A 23,749-nucleotide genomic window follows, 5' to 3' on the forward strand; every position below is an offset into this window, starting at 1 on the left:
TGGAGATGTTAGTAATTTTTAGAGATGGGATTGTGTGCTTGTTTCAGCATGCTCACAGATGATGCCTAAAACTAAGGTTGCTTCTCAGAGCGGCTCTGACTCAGGCAGCGTGGAAACAGGTTCACTCTTCCAAGGAGCACTCTGCATAATGAAACTCCTGGGCTGACTGCACAATAAGTGCTTTTGCTTCATCACAGTCATACTTTCTTACATCATTACAGTTAAATTTCCAGGCACCAAAACCTACATTGACCCTGAAACCTACGAGGACCCAAATAGAGCTGTCCATCAATTCGCCAAGGAGCTAGATGCCTCTTGTATTAAAATTGAGCGTGTGATTGGCGCAGGTAAGGCTGCTGTGGCTTCCTTATTCAACTGTTCCATTTAGCCGGGATCGAAACTCATACATCATAATGACAGGCAAATAATTATACCTCAAGTATAGAAGAACTTTTTGCATTTGCTAGAGTGGTTAAGAGCAATGAAGCTGCACTCACTTCTAAAATGTAAAAACAAACAGGGGAAAAACCCAACAAAAGAAACAAATAAATGAGTAAATTAAAACTCTTGCTTGACATTGAAAGCTTGTGGGTTTTTAATCCTGTATCTGCTGTTAAAAATGGAACTGGGGGGAGAGGGCCAGTTTTGCTGCCCATTATTTACTGTCAGAGTAAAGGCGTTAGGCATTTGTGCAAATTCTGCTCACTTGCCTTTTGCAAGAGGGGTTTTTGACCTCTGAAACTTCATTCATGTGAGTAAGGAAAACTGACTGCAGCACAAAATCTTAAACAGAGACTAGGAAGGTCTTGTTTCTGTATAACAAAATCTTCCCTAAGGCTGTTTTTTTCTTTTACCATTTTTCTGTTTGATATTTTATGAATACAAAAAGTTATTGTTTAACTTCATATGACTGATTGTAATTGCTTCAGCACTAGATTGCTTTTCTTCCTCTTGAGCTGTCTACCACCTATTTAAGCCATGATGTTCATGCTCTAAAAAGGCAGTTTCATTTGTTTGCATTAATAAGATATGTGACATTTTTATTGCACTACTCCATGTAGTGAAATTAAGTTTCCATGGGTAAGAAAAATATCAAATACTTTGGATTCCTGGAGGAAACGTTCATTTGCTTTCCTGTTGTTTTATACAAGTATTAGTAAAATACTTTCTAAATCACCCTGTAGTTTGGCACTGTAAGTGATATTATTTAAAAACAGAACAAGTAATATCTCTAAAATAAGCTGGTTTACCTGTAAGAAAATCTTTAGACTTAAAATTCATGGCTTTTCAAAGTAACCTCACTCATGTTGAATCATGTCTCAATCAAGGAGTAGTAGCATTGAAATTAACCACACTGCTGAGAAAATTATTCCTTCAGATGAGTAAGAGCATAAGAATTTAACCCTTGCTAACTAGGAATTTTTGTGATGCTAGAATGGCAGCATCTCCTCTAAAAAATACACAATATACAAGATTAGCATAGACAAATTGCAGAGCTTTATTTTTTGCTCTGAGTTAGAAAGCTACCAGCATAGCAACAGTTCAGAGCGCAAAGATATATTCAGTTGGATTTTGCCAATGCCTTCTGAGCAAAATACTGAAAACACTTGAGCTGCAGAATATGCAGTTTAAAATGTATTTTCACTGTTATGACAAATTCCAGAATGTTAATTTTGTTGACTGCAGATGAATTTATTCTTGATTTTAATGAGTATAACTGATAGCAAAATTAACTAACGTGTGTCAGTAGTCATTCTGAAGAAAGTTAACTAGAAGTGCAGTTGTGAAAGCATATTTTGTGTGGCATTTAGCTATGGCTTTAACCCGTTGATGTAAATAGCAAATAGGAGTGAAATGAAATTCAGTCCAGGAACAACAGAACGTTAAAGAACCAAAGCAGCAGCTGAAACTCATACATCAAAGAAGAATATGGAATTTCTGCTAGTGACAGCACCAGAAAAGCCACTTAGCAATCTCAATGTTCATCAGCAATGCTGGCCACATCAGCTATTGAGTAGTGCCATGTCTCAGACAAACAGGGTGCAAGTATGCTTGTGCTCAATTTGCATGAGGGATATGTGCTTTCCTTGCCAACATTTTCATTACCATCCCACTGTGGCCACCTGTCAGATACGGAATATGTTGTCCACTATGTTAAGTTGTTCATACCACGCATCCTTTGTTTTAGCCTCTGCCTTGTTGACATGCTGAGCCAGTGGCTGTGCGGCTGTGCAGTATTCCCACTCTTGTTGTCATATTTTCCGGTTCATTTTTGGGCATCATTTCAGCTGAATATACTATTTTCTTGGGAATAAAAGTAGTTCATTGGCTAGCATCCTGGCCTGAAATGCATAACATACAAGTTCAACTTTCTGATTTGCCGGAGTGTGCATGATCTGCTTATGGAACTCAATCAAAATCAAATCACAGAGAACTGGAAAGGAGTTAAGCCCTAGTGTCTTCTGTGCCAAGTATCCTAATTACCTGGCTCTGAAATATCACAGACACACACTTATACTCATGTCTTGTTTTTGGTGTGGAACAAAAAAAAATTTGCAAAGTACTGCTAGAGAAAATTGTTATCCTTTAGTAAGTTCTTGAGGCTAGGGGCTATGAGTGATGAATTCATTAAAAGTCATCCATGTTGCTAATGAAGTGCAGGAGGGAGGTTAAGGCACCAAGCTAAGGGCATGAGCATCTAGTTGTTGTATATGTAACAGCTATACCTGATGGTATTCATAGCTATGACATGGCTATTTAGACCTTGACTTCGGTGCCCAAGGGCAGTTGAGGATAATGTGCAGACAGGAACACTTATCTGGCCAATTAGCTTAGGTACAGCACAGTATTAACAGAGGTATATGGAGTTGATTTCAGCTAACCTTGATTCAACAAGCGTGGTGCAGGAGGGAGAGGAATTTGATTCTGTATGCAGTCACCTCCTATAAGATTCATAAAACGAACCATACTGAGTGGAGATTTGTCCAGACAAGTCAGTTGGAAATATTAAGTCATGGTCTAAGTTCTACCTTTCTGGCTGGAGAACTCTGAAACTGATATCCAGTTACTGCTTTTTTCTTTACCCAACCTCTTCTCTTGGGGCTGTCAGGAGAACTGTAATGTTTGAATGCTGACAGTGTCCTAAACAAGATTTCTCAGAACCCATCCATTAGGACACTTCAGGCATTCAGACCCATTTCCAAGCATACCTTTCTCCACTGCCAGCCAGACATCTTGACAATGTGTACGTGCACTTAATTCTGATCCCACAAAGTTTCTCAAGACGTCAGTATATTTCCCAAGAGGATTCTCTAATCAAACTCTCTGTGTCTTACCTCATTCAATCATTTTTTTTCAGCACTCCTAAAACATGTCTTAGATGTAGGTGTGTCTGCATACTTGTGTGTACATAACAGCTTAATGTTAAGGCACTAGGCAGGTATGCAAGAGATAAGTTTCTGACTTGATTTGATTTGGAGGAAGGCCTTGGAACTGTATCTGCCATACTCCAGATGAATTTGCAAAGTACCAGATTGTTAACTATTTTTGCAATGAGTCTTTCCTTTTAAAAGAGAGATGTTCCCCTTTATTCAATATATGTTACTACCCTTTTCTTCTGTATTTAGAAAGAGATTTTTTTTCCTGGCTGCAGTATTGGATAACTCACTTTTGCACTCTTCTTAGACAGCTGTGAGGCTAGAGACAATCCTTAAATCTTTCATAATCTCATTAATATTGAGGTAGAGGTATTGCCATTCAGCTCCACACGTCACATGCTTCCATCCTCTTTCCTGTCTGATGGAGTCCAGTTACATCTCTCCCAAATTTGGTTGTTGCTGCTTTTTTTTTTTTTTTTGTGTCACATGCTTCTTCAAGTTCCAATTGTCTGTTAGTTTAGAACCTTTTACGAACTTGGAGCATTTGCTTGTGTTTGTTTAAAGTAACAAAATTGTTATAAGTCACACCTTTCATTTCATAATCTGCAAAGTAAATTATCTTGTTTGAAGGTAATAATGTAGTGCTTCATTTAACACCATAATGATGCTAAATTAAAAGCAGATCTGCAAGAGCTGACTTTTGAAAGAAAAAAAGCCACTGGATCTAAAGATAGCAAGGAAACTATGTAGCGCAGAATGACATTTTCACTTAGAAATGGTATTACTATTTCTGTGATACTGTTTTCTTATGAAAGCCATTTCATTTTTATTTCCTGATTTTGGAAAAAATGCAACAAATTGCTAACAAGTCTTTTAAAATATTCAAATAAGAGTCCTGTTGATTGGCTTAACATAAAGTGTTTGTTCCGTAAGGGTCAGCAATTCAAGGTAATCCATTTCAAATATAAGCATTCACATGCAAGATTTAAACACACACTTAGGCAGCTAGTTGAATCAAGGCCTAAGGAAAATATTGATAGTCGGAGCAATTCAGCATTGATCTACTTCATTTTAGGAGAGTTTGGTGAAGTGTGCAGTGGGCGTCTAAAGCTTCCTGGCAAGAGAGACGTTGCAGTAGCCATAAAAACTCTGAAAGTTGGCTACACTGAAAAGCAAAGGAGAGATTTCCTGTGTGAAGCAAGCATCATGGGACAGTTTGACCATCCCAACGTTGTTCACTTAGAAGGGGTCGTTACCAGAGGTAAGCAGCAGCTCAATCTGTCAGTCAAATAACAACACCATGGCAGAAACTACTCTAGCTTATTCATGGTCAAAGATTCAAATTATAAACAGACTGCACACTCCTAATGGATTTTCTCCTGATGCGTAACTAACTAAAACAATACTTACTTTATGCTGCAACCTGAGGAAAAAAATTTAGATGTACGCATGATTAAAAGATGAAGTACTTTGAAACATATTATTTTTCTAGTTTCATTTAGCCTCAAAGACCATGCAGAGAGATAAGGTTTCTTATGTCCTTTCAAATTATCTGAAGTGTCGTTATTCCAGAGTCCTGTTCACACAGAAGGAGGTAGGAGGGCACACTGACTTTTTGATTTGTATGGTTCGATTTTGTGAATCATTACCACATTCCATTAAGATATTTAAGAAATTAGAGCTCAGTAACAGTGCTGGAGGGCTCAGAAATGTTCATTGTCTCAGTGATTCAATCCTTCAAAGGAATAACTTGTGTTTTATCAAAAAAGGCACTCCATTTGTTTTACAGTTTCTCTTTTCTTTCAGGGAAACCAGTCATGATTGTAATAGAATACATGGAGAATGGGGCCTTAGATGCATTTCTTAGGGTGAGTACCAAAATGACAACTTATATAAACATGTCTAGAGTCACATATATTACATAGTGACACTTCTAAAAAATATGGTTTATATATGTGATATATACATGTATACGCCCATAATATTAATATAATTAAAATGGTTTTCAGGGTGAAATGGAGCTTGACAAATACTAGCAGTTCTCTGTGTTATTTCAGCAAAACCAGATCAAAAATGAGAGGATCAGATAAGATCATATGGAGACATTCTAGGAATTTACGTGATTTAATGTGTCATAAACACAGTGGGTTTTATTATTGCCACCACTTGCGATTAAAACCACTGATACATGAAGCCCAATCTTCTGCCTTTTGGGTGCAGAATTTTATTGTGTCAGCATGGTGGAATCGGAATAAAAGAATCCCTAACTGTGGTTCTGTTTAAGAGACAAACAAAGGAAGAAGAAATGCAAGTTCCCAACAATTTATCATTTTTTAAGTGTGTTCTGAACTTGCCAGTTCTGACTCCTTACCAGATATGCAAGACTGTGTGAGATGATGTATAAACACTCTATAGAGAACAGAAATATTGTTTGATAAACTCCAAGCTGTCAATAAAAATTATCAGTAGCTAAGGTTCCAAAAAGGAGATAGTTCTTATTTTCTTGATACAATAATGATACTGAGAGATGAAGAGCATAGAAGCAAACTATAAGAGCTTCAGGTAATCTTCATCAGTTAATCTCTTAGAAGCAATTTACCATGAATTAGACAGAAATGTATAGTGATGAGCAAGTTTCGCTACTATTAGTAGATTAACTACTCACACATTTCTTAACTGGATTTATGTCTGAAGAAAGTAAAACTTGTGTTTTTCTTTGCCCCAAGATGAATTGCCACAGAAAGAGTAAAGAAGTAGAAAGCCTAAGTTATAAAAGTAATTCTTATTTCTCTTCTCAGCTATACTAACAAGAATTGCTGCTCCTTTCTTCCCTCCAGAAACATGATGGGCAATTTACAGTCATTCAGCTAGTGGGAATGTTGAGAGGAATTGCTGCTGGAATGAGATATTTGGCCGATATGGGATATGTACACAGGGATCTTGCAGCACGCAATATTCTTGTCAACAGCAATCTTGTTTGTAAAGTATCAGACTTTGGCCTTTCCAGAGTTATAGAAGATGATCCAGAGGCTGTCTACACTACAACCGTAAGAAAAATTGATGAGTTTTCAGAGTTTTGAGATATGGTTATTAAGAAGCAGCGTATCTTCTAGAGAATATAGATAAGAGAAATATATTAATTGCTTGGGAAATGTTAACCAGTCAAAAGGAAGAGTCTCTGCAGAAATATGACTGTAATTAGGAAATAATTTTTGTGAGAACATACATTTGTATTTGGTAAGGTTCTAAAAATTTTATACGGTATTTTCATTATTCCCTTCCTCATGATTTTCTGTTTGAACAAATAAGGAAGTTTTACCCACAAAAATTTTAATCATCTGATTTACTATGAGTCAATTAAAATCTTTGTAGGCTATTACTATTTTTCAGACTAGATTTATCTCACCAAAAGGTTGACTAGCTCGAGACTAGACTGTGACAAAGCTCTACTCCCATATTTTCCCTTCCTTTTGGGTGGGACACTTTTTATAAATACATAGTCATCAGGCACACTATGCTCTTTATTCTTTTGTTGAGCCAGCTCCACTTTCCCACCCATGGGGCCTCGCTGTACCTATTTTCTCATGCTGAGGGAAGGAGGGGCCCCTGGAATCTACTCCAGCAGGCACGGGGATTCAGGAAACTACACCAATGTTCACAGCTGTCACGCCTGCCATTGGGCTCTAAGTGGGATCCTGATTTAAAAATGTCAGACTGATATTTCAGAGTAGCCATATGACAAGTCAATGGGATTTATATGCACAGGTTGAGATTTACTTCACCTACCTTCAACCAGTCAGGAGTTAAATGACTAGTGTAAATCAGACATCTAAGCACCCCTTTAGCTTCGATGAACGGATAAGCTCTTCCAAAGAAATACATCCAACTTAGCTTAGAGAAGTATCTAAGTTTCTATGTTCCAAGTGTTTTAAGAGGCTAAACTTCCTTAGACAGCTTTGCAAATTCTGCAATTGGTCAACCGTAGATGATAATCTAAGTGCTGCTTTTGATGTTGGTGGAAATAATTGTAAACACATTCTAGGGAAGATGATACGAAAATTTTGTGAGGAAAAAAAAGAGAACCCTCTTCTTCCTTTTTTTTTGTTGTTGTTGGTTTTTTTTCGTAGGGTGGAAAAATTCCAGTGAGATGGACGGCTCCAGAGGCCATTCAGTACCGCAAATTTACATCAGCCAGTGATGTGTGGAGTTATGGAATAGTTATGTGGGAAGTAATGTCTTATGGAGAACGGCCTTACTGGGACATGTCAAATCAAGATGTAGGTTTGTCTGTTTGTGAATGTGTGTGTGTGTGTGTGTTAGTACAACCAAAATTACGTGTTGCAAACACATATATATGTATTTCACTATAAATGCATAAAATGTTGGTTTAGAAATAAGATTTATAAAATCTTGTGAGAACTATATGGTTCTCACAAAATTAAAAAGTTACAGAGCTTTCACTTTTCACCTAGATCAAAATCTTTCCTCTGCCACATAGATATTGTAGGTTTCTGTTCTGAGTATCAATTAAAAGTGGAACATCAAAAATAGTAATATGTGCTCTTCACTTTATTATGCTTAAGCATGGAAAGAATGAAATTTTTTTCCAATAAAAAATAATTCTGAGGTTTCTGACCTTAGAGCAATGATTAATCAGTCGAAAAAAGTTGTTAAAAGTCTGAGTGGCAGTTAGTGACCTACTTTTGCTTTTTCAAGTTAATTATGCTGATTTAACAGTACCCTTGTTTGCATAAAATATGATCCAGAGCAACAGGTCAGCAGTAATAGAACAGATGGATGTTAATCTTGATTTCTGACAGGAGTATCCATTAATATAGAAATTACACAGGAAAAAGCCATACAGGTGCAAAAGTCGTCAGAAAGAGTATCAATTAAAGTTCTTCAGGTGGGGGCTTGAGTGTTCTTTTAATTGCTATTTTAATTTTTTATTGAATTATCAACATCAAAGTTAAAAAAAAAGATAAAAGTGTAAATGATGAGTCAGTTTGACACAGTGCAAAGTTGTTAATATTTGACAGGTCTCAGTGTCAAAGATTTCATGGACTGTCAAAATATGGGCAAACAAGTCCTTGGGGGAGAGAAAGAGAAATATTTACATTCCCTAGACACCCCGTAGAGTTTCATTTCTTTTGACACCTTCCTTCTGTACTAGATTCAAACATAAAAGAAGTCTGACAGGAATATAAGATGCCTCAAAGGCAAACCTTACCTATCTTTCAGGCAACGATAAGGGAAGACTTTTAAACAGGGGAGAAATTCTTGTATTTCCATGCTTGTTGTTGGATTTTTGAAAAGTATTCCTTCTGTTGAAAACTGCATGTAAAGCGCATGACTGAGCCTTTTTCAAAAAACAGCTAATTGCGACTTCTTACAGTTTCATCCATTTTTAGCATCTTTCATGATAATCTTCAATAGCATATAGTTAAAAGATGCATCGTTGCTTGGTAAAATACTTTCAAATATGCCTATCAGCTGTGATCTTCAAGCGTGTCCTCCCAAAGCATATACACATCCTGCCAATCTCATAGATAAATCTATGCTGCAAAAGTTTAGAGTCACCTTATAATTTATTGTTTATTCTCTGTCAAAGTTACCAGTGGTAATATTTAACTGGAATAAAAAATGCTAAATGTGTTCTTCTAATTTTGCATATGGACTCAGTTTATATATCTTGAGTGTATGATTTTGCCTAAAAGTGGATGTGGGCATAGTCATAGAACAGACCAGATCTCCTAAAAAATACATCTCCCTGACTTTAGACCGTTAGATAGCATTTCTTTAATTCTGCCCTTCTTCCTTTAAGTCATTACTTTAGATTGATGAAGAATACAAATTTGTGTTGTGATCTCTTCAAGAACAAGTTCTTCTTTCAGCAATGACCTAGAGCTAGGATGCACCAAAAGAACACTCATCCTACAAGCTCCCCGCAGAGACACAGCAGGCTGACTATAGATAATAGACAGTTGTCCCAACTTCTCTGAGCAGTGGGCTCACCTCAGCTTAATCCTTGCTGGTAGTCCTCAAACCCCTATTTCCCTATTAGACTTATGGTGTTCTTGCTTTCATTCACTTACTGACTCCAGTGCAGATTAGTTCTTCAGAAAAGGAAAAGAATTTAGGCTTACGTATTTTTTCTTTGCTGTACTCCCAGATTTATTACCATTATTATAATTTGTATTATTATTATATACCCATAAGCAGAGTTCTAACATTACGTTGTCCAGTTACCCATATTTAGTACTTCTTTGCTGGCATTCAGTATATAAAGTGAACAGATCTGGTCCTCTTCTATTCTGCTTTACATCCTCAGATAGCCTGATTATGATAAAAGCATACTTGAGTCTTAGCAGTATTCCCTTTTACTCTTTTTGCAGCAAAAGCAGAATTTCAAAAACGAATCGTGGGAAATGTAAATAATATAAATCAATTCTATTAGTAAGAACTCCAGCTGTGTTCTCTTTGTAGATTTGCTTATTAAAAAAAAAAAGTAAAATCCTGCATCTATTTCATTATCTTTGAGTACTGATTTTTTTGGACCCCTCTGGCTCCTTTTTAGCAGAATGGACTCTTGTCCTACTTCACTTATCAATATTTTAGAATATTTTTTTCAGTGTTTTGAATATTGGCAGAAATTCTATCCATCTCTAGATGGCTCATAATTTTATATTTCCCAGTTTCATCCTTCCTGCTCAGAATACCCATCAGAGAAGCTGATTCTGCAGTATCACCAAGGCCTTTCAAAAATGACATCATCTTGATTCCCACTTCAGGTTTCTCTGCAGATTGGAGTGATTGGGGAAAACTCCTGATTGTGATTCTTTCATCCATGTCTTCACTCTCCCTTACATTCTTGGATATAGTTTTATGTAGATGGTTTACCAGTTATAAAGGTCTTACATATTTTGGTGCTTGTGTTGCTGTTGCCGTTACCTACCTTTTCCATTCCTCATTGGTGATCTCTGTCTTCTGACCTCTTAGGCAACTAGTTCATTGGTGGTAAATCATACGTAGCATGTATGCTACGTATGTAGCTTTTAATACCTTTTGCCTATTAGGAGGTCAGAAATTTCTGCATTACTTTTCACAGCACATCAGTCATCCTGTACACACTGCAGCTTATTTTTCACTTTTATTCCACTGCTACTTCTAAGCATAAGGAGCTGTTCTTTTGTTTTTCATCTTCATATAGCTCTAAAGAATCTTAAATTTTACTTTTAATGTTTTCTTTCCTATATAGTTCTGTTCTTTCCATTTCCCTGTTCTTCTGCAGAAAACCTCTCTCCACACCCTCTCTGACAGTCAACTTCACCAGTTCTAAAAGGTCACCGCACTCATTCTTCAAGGTGTGGATATTTTGCAGGAATTGAATATTTCTCAGTCATTTTTGAGCTGTAGGACAGTGCTGTCATTCTAAATGTTCAGAGAAAAATCTGTGTCCTAGGAAGATGAGGCAACTTCCCTGAGGTCAGAAGGACATTCTGTGACACAAACCTGCAGTCAGTGCCCTACCACTGGGTTATACCTTCTCTTTTCACAAAACTTCTTTTATGCAAAAGGTTTTGATACAAAACCTGGCTGGATTTCAGTCAGCTTTTTGAAGGTCGTTTTGTATTGTCTGCCATTCTGTCTACTTTGCAGTCTACTGCACAACCTATGGAGTATTTTCTGTCTGAGGTTATTACTTTTACTAAAACCTGGATATTCAGTAACTTTGTTTATCATACCAGATCTACTTCCTAGAACTACATCCAGAACAGCTTCTGATCTTGCTTTCTATACAGACCAAGGGAGAAGACAGTCCTATGCACTACCCTTCAGGAACAAGCACCCTTCCTTAGCAATTCTAATGCTGCTGTGTCAGTCAATGTCAGTATACTTGAAATCCCCCATGAACAGTATTTTAGCCCTTTTTCACTAGCTTTTCTTATCTGCCTTGCTTCCTGATGTGCTTTCTTATTCTGCCCTCAAGGTTTACAGCAGTTTGCTATGATTTTACTTTATCCATTTTTATTTTTTACTTAAATCCAAATGGACTTGGCTAAGGAAGTCAACAGGTGGATGTAATTCTTGGTTTAGACATATATGCTCTCCTTCGATCATATCATCATCTAGCAACATCTCTTATTAAATCTAACTTTCTGTGATATATTAAAATACCATTCACCCAGGTCTTTCTCTCTCACACAGCACACTTCTGCTTCTTTATCATTAATATAACATGGCTAGACATAGAATATAACTTTTGTCCCTACCAATTTCTATCTGCTAAACATTATTCTTGGATGCTTTTATAATACCCTCAGGCTTTTTGTATTTTATATGTGCGTGCACAGATCTCTATCCATTTAAAAGTCAGTTGCTTCTACCTCACGCTCTTTCATAAAAGCCTTGGGGCAAGTAATAATGCTTTCTGAAATAACTCCATTTATCGTTCTATCTGTTACTCCCTCGGTGAATTTAATTGTTGTTCCCCGCTACTCACTTGTCTAGTTAATTTAGCTATGTTCTGCACATATAGAACAATATGCTTCATAAGCCCAAAGATAAAGTTGGGGAAATTACTTGAAAACCTGAAGGCTAGTGTCAAAACAATAGACTCATATTTTTGTAATGCTGATGGCAAATTTTAGTTTATTGATTTTTTATTTTATTTTATTTTATTTGTATATTTTTTGAACTGGGTAGCAGTATGTATTCTTTAAATTACTCTTGATGAAAAATAATTAACTATGTTGGCTACTAGGTTATAAAAGCAATCGAAGAAGGCTATCGTTTGCCAGCACCCATGGATTGCCCAGCAGGACTGCACCAGCTGATGCTAGATTGTTGGCAGAAGGAACGTGGCGAAAGGCCAAAGTTTGAGCAGATAGTTGGTATTCTGGACAAAATGATTAGAAATCCAAACAGCTTGAAAACCCCACTGGGAACCTGTAGCAGGTAAGAAAAGCTTTAGTGTGTGTTCTTATGATGGTGCATGTGGCTAGGTTCTCGATGTTCTGCTTGGTGGCTAGTTCCAGTTCACACTTATTTCATCTGTCTCTCAGTTCCTCCTTCTTTCTGTTCCCTGTTCTTCCCTTCCTTCATTTGCCCTTCTTTTTTACCATGCTGAACAAAGCCAAAAAGGACTTTCTTAAAAAAAGAAAACAAAAAAGCCAACCAAAATAAAGTAAATATCATGGAACTAACACATTTCTCTGTAAAGTACTACCTACTCATCACTCTTTCCACACTCTTACCACTAGCAGTCTTTGTTTTCCTTGTTTCTTAAAATTGTAAAGTCTGGAGGGCAAGGATCGTTGTCTATTGTAGTTTTATGTGATGCATCCCTTGCCCTAGGAACTGCTACGGTAGAAAAAGTAATTAACAATACTCATGCTTGGCCAATGTACTTTGACATGCTACACTCTAGATTTTTATCTTTCATTTTCTGGCTTTAACTCCTTTCAGTGATCACATCTCATTGTATTTCATGGTGTAGTTTTTAATGGCTTCTTCATAAATTTCAGGTGAATTATTTAATCATTATAATCTTTTGATCTGTTAGTTAGATCACTGCATTAGGGAATCAACTGACCTGTGTTCTGCTCCTGATTCTTCTACTGACTGATTTGCTATGTGACCTTAAACAACTTACTTTATGTCTCTGCTCTTTCCTTGTCTTTGTTTTGTCCCATCCAGTTGAATAATGGGAATAGCTACTGCTATATTTTCTAAGATGCATAAAAGAATAGCATCTTTATTTTACTCTGCAACTTAGTTGTAGCTGTCATGCTAGGTGATAAGGTTGATTTTCTGTTGATAACAGTAGTCCATTAGTCTGATTTTGCTCATTCTGACCTTTCATCTTTTACGTGAATAAGCTTAGGAAGTACATATTGTGAGCTACAGAGTAGCCAAGAGCTATTCAAAGAATAATCTAAACTGTGTATAAAGGCCTATTACTTTCTACTCTTGACAGTTTTAATACCCCAAACTTATTTGACTCTCACCTTGCTAAATACTCCCTGATGTTTTACTCTCTTTGGAAACAACTTACTTTCCTTTTTCCTTCTCCGTAGACCAATTAGCCCTCTTCTGGACCAGAACACTCCCGATTTTACCACTTTCTGCTCCGTAGGCGAATGGTTACAAGCTATTAAGATGGAAAGATATAAGGATAATTTCACAGCAGCAGGCTACAACTCTCTTGAATCAGTTGCCAGGATGACTATTGAGTAAGTTAGTACTGGGCATGTTTAACTTGCATTTAGGGAATTTCTAGGTAAAATAATAAACAATGTCCAACTCCAAAACTTTACCCTGAGTACAAACATGGTACTTGGGGTCAAACCAGCAATTTTAGCAGCTGACGATGTTATACTAGAGCATCTCATGAAAGAGCAAATACCCTGCTACCTCTGTGTGGCATCACATGTTTCTGTGCTTTTCAAAACAATTGAAGTAACACTGAGGGACTAGAATTTGAGAGAGAATGTGACCCATTTCAAAGTATATATATGTGTAGGAAAGTAACCCCTTTGCCTCTACTATCTAATTGGTACCGTTTTCCAGATGTGTAGTAGGAAGATGTGGAATTTTCTTCTGATTGGCTGGGGGCTGTCTGTGTCCTGCAAGAAAGGAATTTGCATCAAGTCTGTAGAAGCAAAACAATTTTCTGAAGGCAAGCATGGCCTGTATCAGTACTACCATCTTAAACAGGTCTTCTTGGCACCTTGCAAACAACTTTCTTGGCAACTGACCTTGTGGTTGCCAAACATATGTAATTCCTTCTACAGAGAGCAGGGGTTTTCTAAACAAGTTTGTAACCAATAATTCTCAAGTTTGCAACCCTATTCTTATCTGCTTGGTGTCACTAGGGATCTCAGCCTATAGCTTGTGAACTGTCATCAGAGCCCACAAGCTTCTAGCGCTAGTAGCGGTGGAGTTTAACCAGCTACTTTATTATTTGCATGATGGGTATGGGTCAATATGCAAAGGCTTTCTCTAGGCATCTCTTTAGGAAACAGAATATGATCCCCAAAATCTTGTATTTATACATTGTCCTGAAAGCCACCCAAAATATTTTACAACAGAAGTGCCTTTATCTTCAGGTGTCCTTAAAAGCCACAATGAAAGAATATCATAATGCAAAACATACTGACCTCCTTCTCAGAAGTGGAGACAGGCAGTGTAATTACGTGACACTTGCCATGTAATTGCACTCCTGGCTGAGAGGTTGACCAGCGTCTATCTGAACTTCACAGTGCTGAGCTGAGGTTCCAGCATAGCTACCATGTCAGACACCTGTAGCCCAGACCACTACATAGCTTTGACTCACAGTTGAATACCATACAATAGCAGTCTAAGTTGAAAAATTAACAATGTACGCATTTATCTTCCCCAGGGATGTGATGAGTTTAGGGATCACGTTGGTTGGTCATCAAAAGAAAATCATGAGCAGCATTCAGACTATGAGAGCACAAATGCTACATTTACACGGCACTGGCATCCAAGTGTGATAGACATTTCTCCCTTATGAGGGAGGTGACAGACTGAGAGAACAGCACTGGCCTTCAGTATATATGAAGTGCTGCTAGAAGACACTTGATTTCCTGGGTCCTTCCTGCAGTGAATAGAAGAGCTACAAGAAGCACCTACAGACTTGAACTCCTAAGTGCCACCAGAATTTATGAAAAGGGAATTAGGATCCACCAGTGGTGGCAAGGAAAACAGCAGTGACAATAAACAAAGTACTACCTGAATAAACATACAAACACCTTGAGCTCTCTAACCTCCTTTTTATCTAATAGACTTTTTAAATGTACATAAAAATTTAAAAAAGAATATATTTGTCAGATAAAATCATGATATTATTGTTGAATTCAACAAAATATTTTCCTTAAATCTGTGATTTCTGAATCTTTTTTTAATCATTTGTGTTTATTCTTCATAAAGACTTTCTTTTAGTATGATGTTTATATCTTTGGACCTTTTTAGTGCTAATTCTATGACACATTACTACACTGGGTACCTCTGAAGGATTATTTGAGTTCCTAGAGATTCAAGAAGCATGACCAAGCAATGTATATCTATCCAAACTTTGGTATCCTTTTGTGCCATTTACTTTTGTTAAATCAGCACCGTATTGACATGGCTAGCTAATTGGCAGGGAGTCAGGAAAATGCAAGTTGCCAAGAGCTCTGATATTTTTTAAAGAATTTTTTAAGGTTACACATATACTATCTTTTAAAAGAAAATAAAAGAGAAAAAAAAAAGTAAAGAAAAAGAAAAGCAATAATGACCCCTAAGTAGTTCTAGGCACTTTTAGCAAATTGTTTGCAAGATGATTTTAATGGGCTAGAGTTAAACTGAGATATATTCTAAGATGTAGGTCTACAACTGTAAACCTGCTGAGACACTTCATTGAATGGACAAGTGATTGTAGGAGTGTCTCAGAACACAGGTGCAGTTCTCCAGCGTTACCTAAACCATTTAATCTGAGTGCATCACATTTTTTTTCAGTACTCCGCATTAGCAAATCGAGAGAAATAGCTGGTGTATATTTTCTGTGAGTTTAAGCCGTATGCAGTCCAGCTGTCAGAATAAGGGCATATGAGAACTTTAGAGCATGAGACAAGGGGCAGTTCAAAATTTTCAATTTTTTAACAAGCTTTTGCTGCTCTGAATGAACATGCGTATGACACAACAGTCATTCATCAGGAACAGAGATGCAAGGGTTGTTGCTCAATGGAATATGTTTTTACACCATTTACTTATATATGAATTTTGTTTGATTAAAATATTTAATTACCGTAAGCAATAATGAATATTTATGAATTTATGAGTATTGCAAGAATGTATATGAACTGGAGAGAAATGCTTTAAAAAAAAAATCTGAAAATTGTGAACTACCCCAGCAATGAAATGCTGTACTTCCAAAGAGAATTGGGCTGCTTCTATTGATTTTGATAGAGAAAGATCCCAGGGATCAGTCATAAATTGGTCTGGTTTGATAATGTGGGCATCCACACAAAAAAAATAAAAATAAAAGAAAAACCTTGTAAATGTTCCTTTGTAAAACTTGTAAATTTTATTTATACTGTCTTGTTTTGTACACACATTTATGTGTAGTGAGCTCTGACTACATTGAAAATGCACTATATTTTTCTATTTTACTTGCAGAGCATCACAAACAAACATGTATATTCAGTGCTACATAATGTGTTTTCCCACATTTAGGACCAAAGATAGTTATCAAAAACTTAAATGCATCATTTTCCCCCTCCTTTTTTCTCCCCCTTTTTAGATCACTGTACAGTGTTATATTTGTCATTTTATTTATTTGATTGATTAGAAAAATCAGTTTGGTTATACTAATTTTTTGTCCCCCCCGCCTTTGTTGAAGAAAATCTGTAAAAAGCTTTTAACAAACGTAATCCCGTTACATAGACACTTCCATTTGTAATCTTTGTAATAGACTGTAAATATATTTTTGGAACTATAATGCAATGTGCATAAGGGTTATTTTTCAGTGTCCATATATGATTGTTTATACAATTCACAGCACTTTACAGTCATGCTGAGAAGCCTAATTTATTGCCTGGGTTTGGGCAGAGTAAGAAAAAAGGTGACTATTCTTATTTCATATTAGACTGTCATTCAGTAGAAATGGAGTTATTTTCATGTATGCAGCTCAAGATGGTTTTTTAACTATTAAAATTAATTTTCTAGAAATGCTGTAGAAGTAAGATGCAGAGTAGACTGCATGCCCAATATTGAAATTAGTGCACGCAAGCACTTGGCCAAGGCGCTTCAAGTAGCCATTGGAACACAACTAATAAACATCCATTTTGTGTTTTAACAAATGATAAGTGCCTCACTACTGGGGTGAGCATCTGTGGGCAACTGCGCAGGGTGCATGTCGGTTTTGCTGCTGCTCTAGGCACCCAGCTAAGAATTTAGGAGTCTTAAGTTCAGACACCTGCTTCCTTATAAATCTCGGCTACTGTTTCTAAGGGCTTGGTGATTAAAGGTGCGGTGCGGCAATGCTGGTATTGCTGAGAACCTACAAACCCTAAATGCAAAAGAATTGAGGACAGGCTTCACCTTTAGAACTTGTTCAATATTCTGAAGCACAGAGACCTCAAAGCATGTGTGGTGACTTGGGCTCACACATGTACAAGTGAGAGCCCTAATGGTGTTTCTTCCTTAATTTTCCTTGTTTGATTTAAGCCATCTTCTTTGAATAGGAAATGTATTTTAGCATTCATCTATATACCTTGACTGCCTTAATGTTGCCACAGATTTTTACACATTTGAAAGTGGTAGAGTAGACCCAGAAAGCACAATCGCGATCAATCGCAATCAATCAGATAATTTATCTATATGTTTGGAACATTACAACAATTTAAAGCACATGCATGCATAAATGGATTTGTAGCTGGTAGAGCAGCAACATATTCACATTGGTTGCAGTTCCCCAGGTTCCAGGAAAACACAGTCCAGGGTAAGAAAAATAAAGTGCCAGAGGAAGTTGATGTTCATGGGAGGAATGGAAGAAAAAATTGGGTCAGGGGGATAATTAAAGGATAAATGATGAAAAAAAAAAGTTATCTCAGTTCTGGCTTCATTTCATTGCGTTTGGAAATTGTGCATTGCTAACGACAGATTATCAGGCTGTCAGTGAGGCTGTTCCTTCTTGTCTTTATCACCTACAAGCATCTAGAAGAGAGATGCCTAAAAAAAAGCAGGATGAATCTCCCTCTGGGAATGCTTATCTCCATTAACTGTAGAGGGAATCCAGATGATTAGCTTAAATTAGGTGTCTAATATCTATATAGTTAAAGTTAGGTAAAGTGATTCCTACACTATATGTCCTTGGCTGCTACAATTTCCCTTGCAAGCTGAGTGTCATAGAAAGGCAGCTCCTCCACCACTGGTATATCCGAGAATGTATTTAAACTGGGCTTTGTCACAGAGAGAGGTGATTTTTTTTTTTTTATTCAGAGATTTGTAACAGGTCATCTAAATGCTTTTTGTATATGGATATCAATTCTTGAAAATTTTGTGATTATTCTGAGGAAGACCTGCCTAGTAAATTACAGTTATTTAATATTTTAAAGAATCAGAAGTATTTGCTGACATACTGCTTTAGTCCAGAGGTTATGTGATCAGATATGATAGCTGCTGTTTGCAAAACTGTGTTTATCTAAAGCCTTGTCATGTAAAAATCTCCAGGAGGCAAAGATGCTTAAATGTATCTCAAATTGAATGTTGCCCGTAATATCTCAATAATTGAGCTCTGTCTGTATTATTCTCCATTTAAAATGAGTTTTTTATATTTGTTCAAGCTTGAATTACCTGGCATCCACTGAGGGAGTTTGAAAAAATGATTTTAAATTAAATTTGCTTTTCTCCACTAATAGTAATATACAATGAATAGTTTCCACTGTTTTGAATGTTACAATAACTATTGCTTTAATGTGCGGGATGAAGGGGTTTATTTTTGGTTTGTTGTTGGTATTTTTTTACATTTATTGGTTAGTAGTTGAAATAAAAAATAATAATAATTCGTCCTTAACTTTCTAAATAATTCATATATAGCAATTTTGAGAATTATTTAAATTCTGTGACTTTTGGGTTGCTACTGAGACGGTGCTCATGTCACTACAGCCATAATGCCAGGCAATGTGGAGACACCCTGCCACAGGGGCAGGTTCAGCCGGCATTCTGTTGCCCATTAATGGCATGAAGCAGTCCACTGGCTGGTGTGAAAGGAGTGAAGGGCAAATCAGCCAAAAAATGGTCATTTCACTTTTAAAAAGTATACATGTGACATGTTAGAGTTAATACATTCTTAATGCGTTACCTCTCTGCCTGTGGTTAAAATCTGATGTGCTCATGATTTGGTCTTTGGTGGGGTTTGATTGTTGGTTGGTTTGTCTTATTTATTTTGTTTTAAACAAGTGACATTTGAGATGCTTGTGGAAGAGAGCAGCTCCCATACAGAATGACGAGCCCTGTTTAAGAAAAGTACAATACAAATTCTTGCCCAAGAGTCTTCTTGGCAGCAGGTGCTGCAGGGGTATTCAGACAGTTGGTGCTATGATATGCTGAGCAACTGTCACAGCAGGGTTTCTGCATATTCGGGACCTGTTAGAATTGTACTTCTGATTAATTAACTGATATGTGGAAACAGGCAATTTTTTTCCCTCACTAACTTGTAATGGACGTGCAGATGGTAGGTTTGAGATTTGCAAGACTACTAACTCAAAAGTCTTAGTCTCAAACAAATTTCTAGTAAAACAAGAAATTCTAGGCAGCAGCCTATATTTTCTCTCATATTCCCTTAAGGGTTGTCAAATGCAGCTGACAATTACTTTTAAACAGAGATCCTTATTGTTTGCATAGTGTAGCCTTCTATTTACTTGGCAAAAGGCAATTCTGCAATTGAAGTTCCTGCAAAAAGGATTGGAGAGGAATGGGGGAGGGAGGAGGGAATACAGCAGTTGGGAAAGAAAAAATTAAAAAGAAAGAAAAACCTGACCTTGTGAAACAGAGAGGATGACTGGGCTCACCATTTTTGCAACACATTCCATATAGGGATTTTTAAAAATATGAGAGATTAAACCACAGGCATAAAATCTGCAATATTCTGAAAAAAAAAAGAGTAGTGGCAGAATGTAAGGTACGTTTGTGGGAGTTTTTCCTCTCTGGATTTGGTTTTGTGAGGTTTTTACATTAGAATAATTAACATGCATTTAGAGTCAAACCTGTTGGGACAGGCTAAGGGATGAATTTAGTGTAACAGCCATGAAATTCTCAGAGCACTTGCAGGGTGGATAAAGGTTAGGTAGTTTGAAAGTGAAAGGAGTGATGTGGAATTTTTATGCTGTACAGACCCTGTAGGTTACATTCAGCAAGATTATGAAAGGTGAGAAGTTAAAGAGGAAAAGCCTTGCTTTTGTGCCTGATGAGAAGTCAGGAGGTGGGAGGGAATGGAAAGAAAGGCGTAAAGCCATTCAGAATGTGTGAATTTAAGTTGTAGGGGTCTGCAAGACGTTGCTGGCAGGGGAGCTAAGGAGTGTCAAGATTTTTTAAGTAAAGAGACACTGTTAATATAACATACCTAATAATCTAATGTGGCATGGTTTCAGTACTGTGATTTTTTCCTCAGGCCAGATTGGAATTTGTCAAAGAGACTAAATTGAGAAAGATGGGAAAGCAACTGGTAATACATAGCTCATTCAAGCAGACTTGAAATCAAGACATGAAAGGAGAAATTTACAATAAAAGCCTGAAAATAAAACATGAACTCTGATGATATTTATTCTCAGAAGATTTTAGAGTAGCTCTCTTTAAGTCTTGGATAATGATAGCAGATTTTAGCATTTATACCATACAAATTGGATGAAATTAATGTCTCATTAGAGCGACCAAAAAAGAAGCACGAGTCAAAAAATAGTTGGTGTCTTGATAGACTATGAAAAAAGATGTAATACAGCCAGGCGAAACCTGTGTAGCCAGCCAAGTGAATCTTGGACAAAACAAGACATAATTCCTGGTGCCAGAAGAGCTAAATCAGGAACAGAAAATCTATTCATCCACGGACCAAGGCTTCTGCATTTAATTGAGCTAAATAACCAATTGTAGAGCCTTGTTGCTAATAATAATTGATAATGAAAGACTACAACTTGGAGGTCATCTGATGAATCATAACATGGCTAACACTGAAAAACACACACAGTGCTTAAGCCATACCTGTGCTATTGGTATTAGAGTTCTACGACTCTGTGTATGTCAAGTCATTTATAAACTGGAGACATTATAGCATCAAATCCATAACTAAAGCTTTCCTCTTTTGTGCTGAAACAAAACAGAAGGAATTCTGAGGAATCTGTAAGTTCTATCAAATACAGTAGAAATTATAATCTGATTATATTGTCCAGAGAGGTTGTGGAGTCTCCCTCACTGGTGATGCTGCCTGGATGCACTGTGCTCTGGGATGACCCTCCTTGAGCAGGGAGGTTGGACCAGATGACCCACTGTGATCTCTTCCAACATGACCAATAAGACCATAATTTTACACTAAGAAACAAACTTCCTGATCCAAAGACAGCATTGCATGAGGAAGAAAAATCATTAATTATTTTTACTAGTACATTCAAATCTGGTTTGCAAGAGGCTAGACTGAATAATTGATAGAATGTATCCACATTGATCCCTCTCATTTCATGTATGTAGAAATATTACTCAGGCAATTTCTTGACTGTCCTTCAATCTGTGCTACTGTGCCAGCTTCCACTAGCTTCCTGAAGGGTTGCACATCCATTTTTAAGATGTCTGCTGGAAAACATGTTTCAGTTTCCTTTTCTCAGGGAACAAACAGCCTATGCTAAGAATACATGTATAGCTTAAGAGCAAGAAGGTGCAGGAATCTCAGATTGGTTCTCTCCAGGGTGTTCTTTTCAGTCATAGTCATAAATTAAATGTTCTGTCCCCCTGATGTTTTACGTAGTAACTTGCATGAGAAATCTGATTTACCTGAAATAAACTTAGTAAAATTATCCAGATGGCTCCCAAAAGCTACTCAAAAATGGCGTTTTTAAAGTGATTGGGTGATTAGGACTTTGTTCAGAAAGAGTTGCAGAGCTCTTGCCCTCCATTTCATACCAGGTCTCTCTTCTGGTTTGTTTACTAAAGTAGCCCATAAGTCCTCCCTTCTAGTAGTCTGTACAAAATAGCAGTGTCTCCTTCCTCAGTAGCCAGTGTTTGTATCCTCAAGGACTGCTGGAGAAAAGACAGTGTTAGATTCAAATCCAGTCCAATGTGTCTCCAGGAAGAAGTTGGGCCAGCAAGGTACTGAAAGGTGTTACTAATGAAGATTTCCTTTAATATTATTGGGCCTCCATACTGTGGACAAGCACTTGATTGCTATTGTGGAGAGAAACTCTGCACTTTATTATATATCTTCCCTACACTTCAGTTCATCCACTGCCAGTAGAAGGAATGGGGGCAGGGAAGAAAATAGAAGTACCTTTCAGGCATTTCTTTGTAGTGCTCTTTTCAAGAGAAATAATTGCCTCAATGCCTACATTACCTAAATTTCTGCAAAAGATGAATCCTCTTTTATGCTTTCTACTTGCTGGCAAAAGCATCCCAATCAGACTGTGTGCCGTTTGTTGCAAATCTGAGCCACAAACTACCTTCTATCCCATGAACGTGCTTGCCTAACAATAGGGTGTCTCCCAGATAGTACCCTTCTTGCAGTAGTTACTTGAGTATCCCAACACCAAATTCCCTCTGCAGTTGTCCATGTTTGTTTCCTTGTGCAGAGCTGCCTTTGAGGGATATTTCCACCTCCATGAGGTAGGAAACTATTTTCAGTGCTATGCTCTACTTTAATTTCTCTCCAGCTGCACTTACCTAAGCAGCACCCATGCTTCACTGGGGGTTAAATAGAAGATGACAGTGAGGAAGGAACATTTAGTACCCCAGCAACAACAAATGCAATGTCTATCTACAACCAGCTACAAGTCAGGGAGATCTGCATTCTTAAGAAAGAAGTCATTAGTATTGGTCAAAACAAATCAAAACAAACAAAGAAAGTGTGTTTACTGGGGGGTGAGTGGAGGAGTTGTAATACAGAAAAGCTGAATGTCAGGCTTACATGAACTGCCCAGTTACACCAATGATACAAGCTAATGGAGTGTGTTTAAAATAATATCAAAATGTTTCTATTGGCAGTACAATCTAAGGGAGAGCTGAATGGCAGAAAACAAAACATCTGGTGAAGATACTATTTCGGGCCAGTGGGAGAAAATAGTTATCCTTTGTGATTTAATAATGAGTGGGAGGGAAGTCTCTTCTCATTCTTTTATACTATTATAAACCTATTTCTTATGGATTTTCCGAAATTAATATATCTGGATTATTGCAAACTGTATGGAAATTAATGCTTTACCTGTATCATGTGCTTCTGAATTATTTGCTGAAAAAGCATGAAGATATACCTTAGGAATATTACCTGCCTTCAGTATAGCAAAGTGTCTTGCTAATTATTGAAGAGGAAAAAAAATCCTTATAAAGTAATCCTTCAAAGTAGGTAATACCATTTTTACACTTATATATTTGAAAAAGGATTGCGTAAAGCTGAATTTATCTTTTTTTTTTAACATCAGATGCTGCCAAATTATTTAAATTTAAAATCCAAAAGAAAAGGATATTACGTATTTCATAATGCTTTTACAAGTGGTTGAATGATACTTAAGGTTGAATTTTCAGTCTAAATTAACAGAGCTTCACTTTAGATACCAGAGAAACAGAAGCCAGACATCTTTGCATAGACTTATGTATCTACAAGTCTGTCATTG

General features: G+C 36.9%; 1 protein-coding gene across 6 annotated transcripts in view; it reads left to right on the plus strand.

Annotated features, from left to right (window-relative positions):
- Positions 1–23,749, plus strand: part of EPHA7 (EPH receptor A7) — a 167,991-nt gene that overhangs the window by 137,454 nt on the left and 6,788 nt on the right. The window contains exons 10-17 of one of the 6 annotated variants that reach the window (XM_027694992.1): positions 222–347; positions 4,453–4,638; positions 5,184–5,245; positions 6,215–6,424; positions 7,505–7,654; positions 12,142–12,335; positions 13,457–13,612; positions 14,782–17,242. In XM_027694992.1, the coding sequence (XP_027550793.1) occupies positions 222–347; positions 4,453–4,638; positions 5,184–5,245; positions 6,215–6,424; positions 7,505–7,654; positions 12,142–12,335; positions 13,457–13,612; positions 14,782–14,896 (1,199 nt within the window). In that variant the 3' untranslated portion in view covers positions 14,897–17,242. Of the gene's footprint in view, positions 1–221; positions 348–4,452; positions 4,639–5,183; positions 5,246–6,214; positions 6,425–7,504; positions 7,655–12,141; positions 12,336–13,456; positions 13,613–14,781; positions 17,243–23,749 lie in introns of those variants that run through there. The other 5 variants (XM_027695000.1, XM_027694972.1, XM_027694982.1 and 2 more) reach the window with 5 other exon arrangements.

Source organism: Neopelma chrysocephalum, unplaced genomic scaffold, assembly GCF_003984885.1.
Source record: "Neopelma chrysocephalum unplaced genomic scaffold, ASM398488v2 Primary Assembly neopelma1_23b, whole genome shotgun sequence".
NCBI lineage: Eukaryota > Metazoa > Chordata > Aves > Passeriformes > Pipridae > Neopelma > Neopelma chrysocephalum.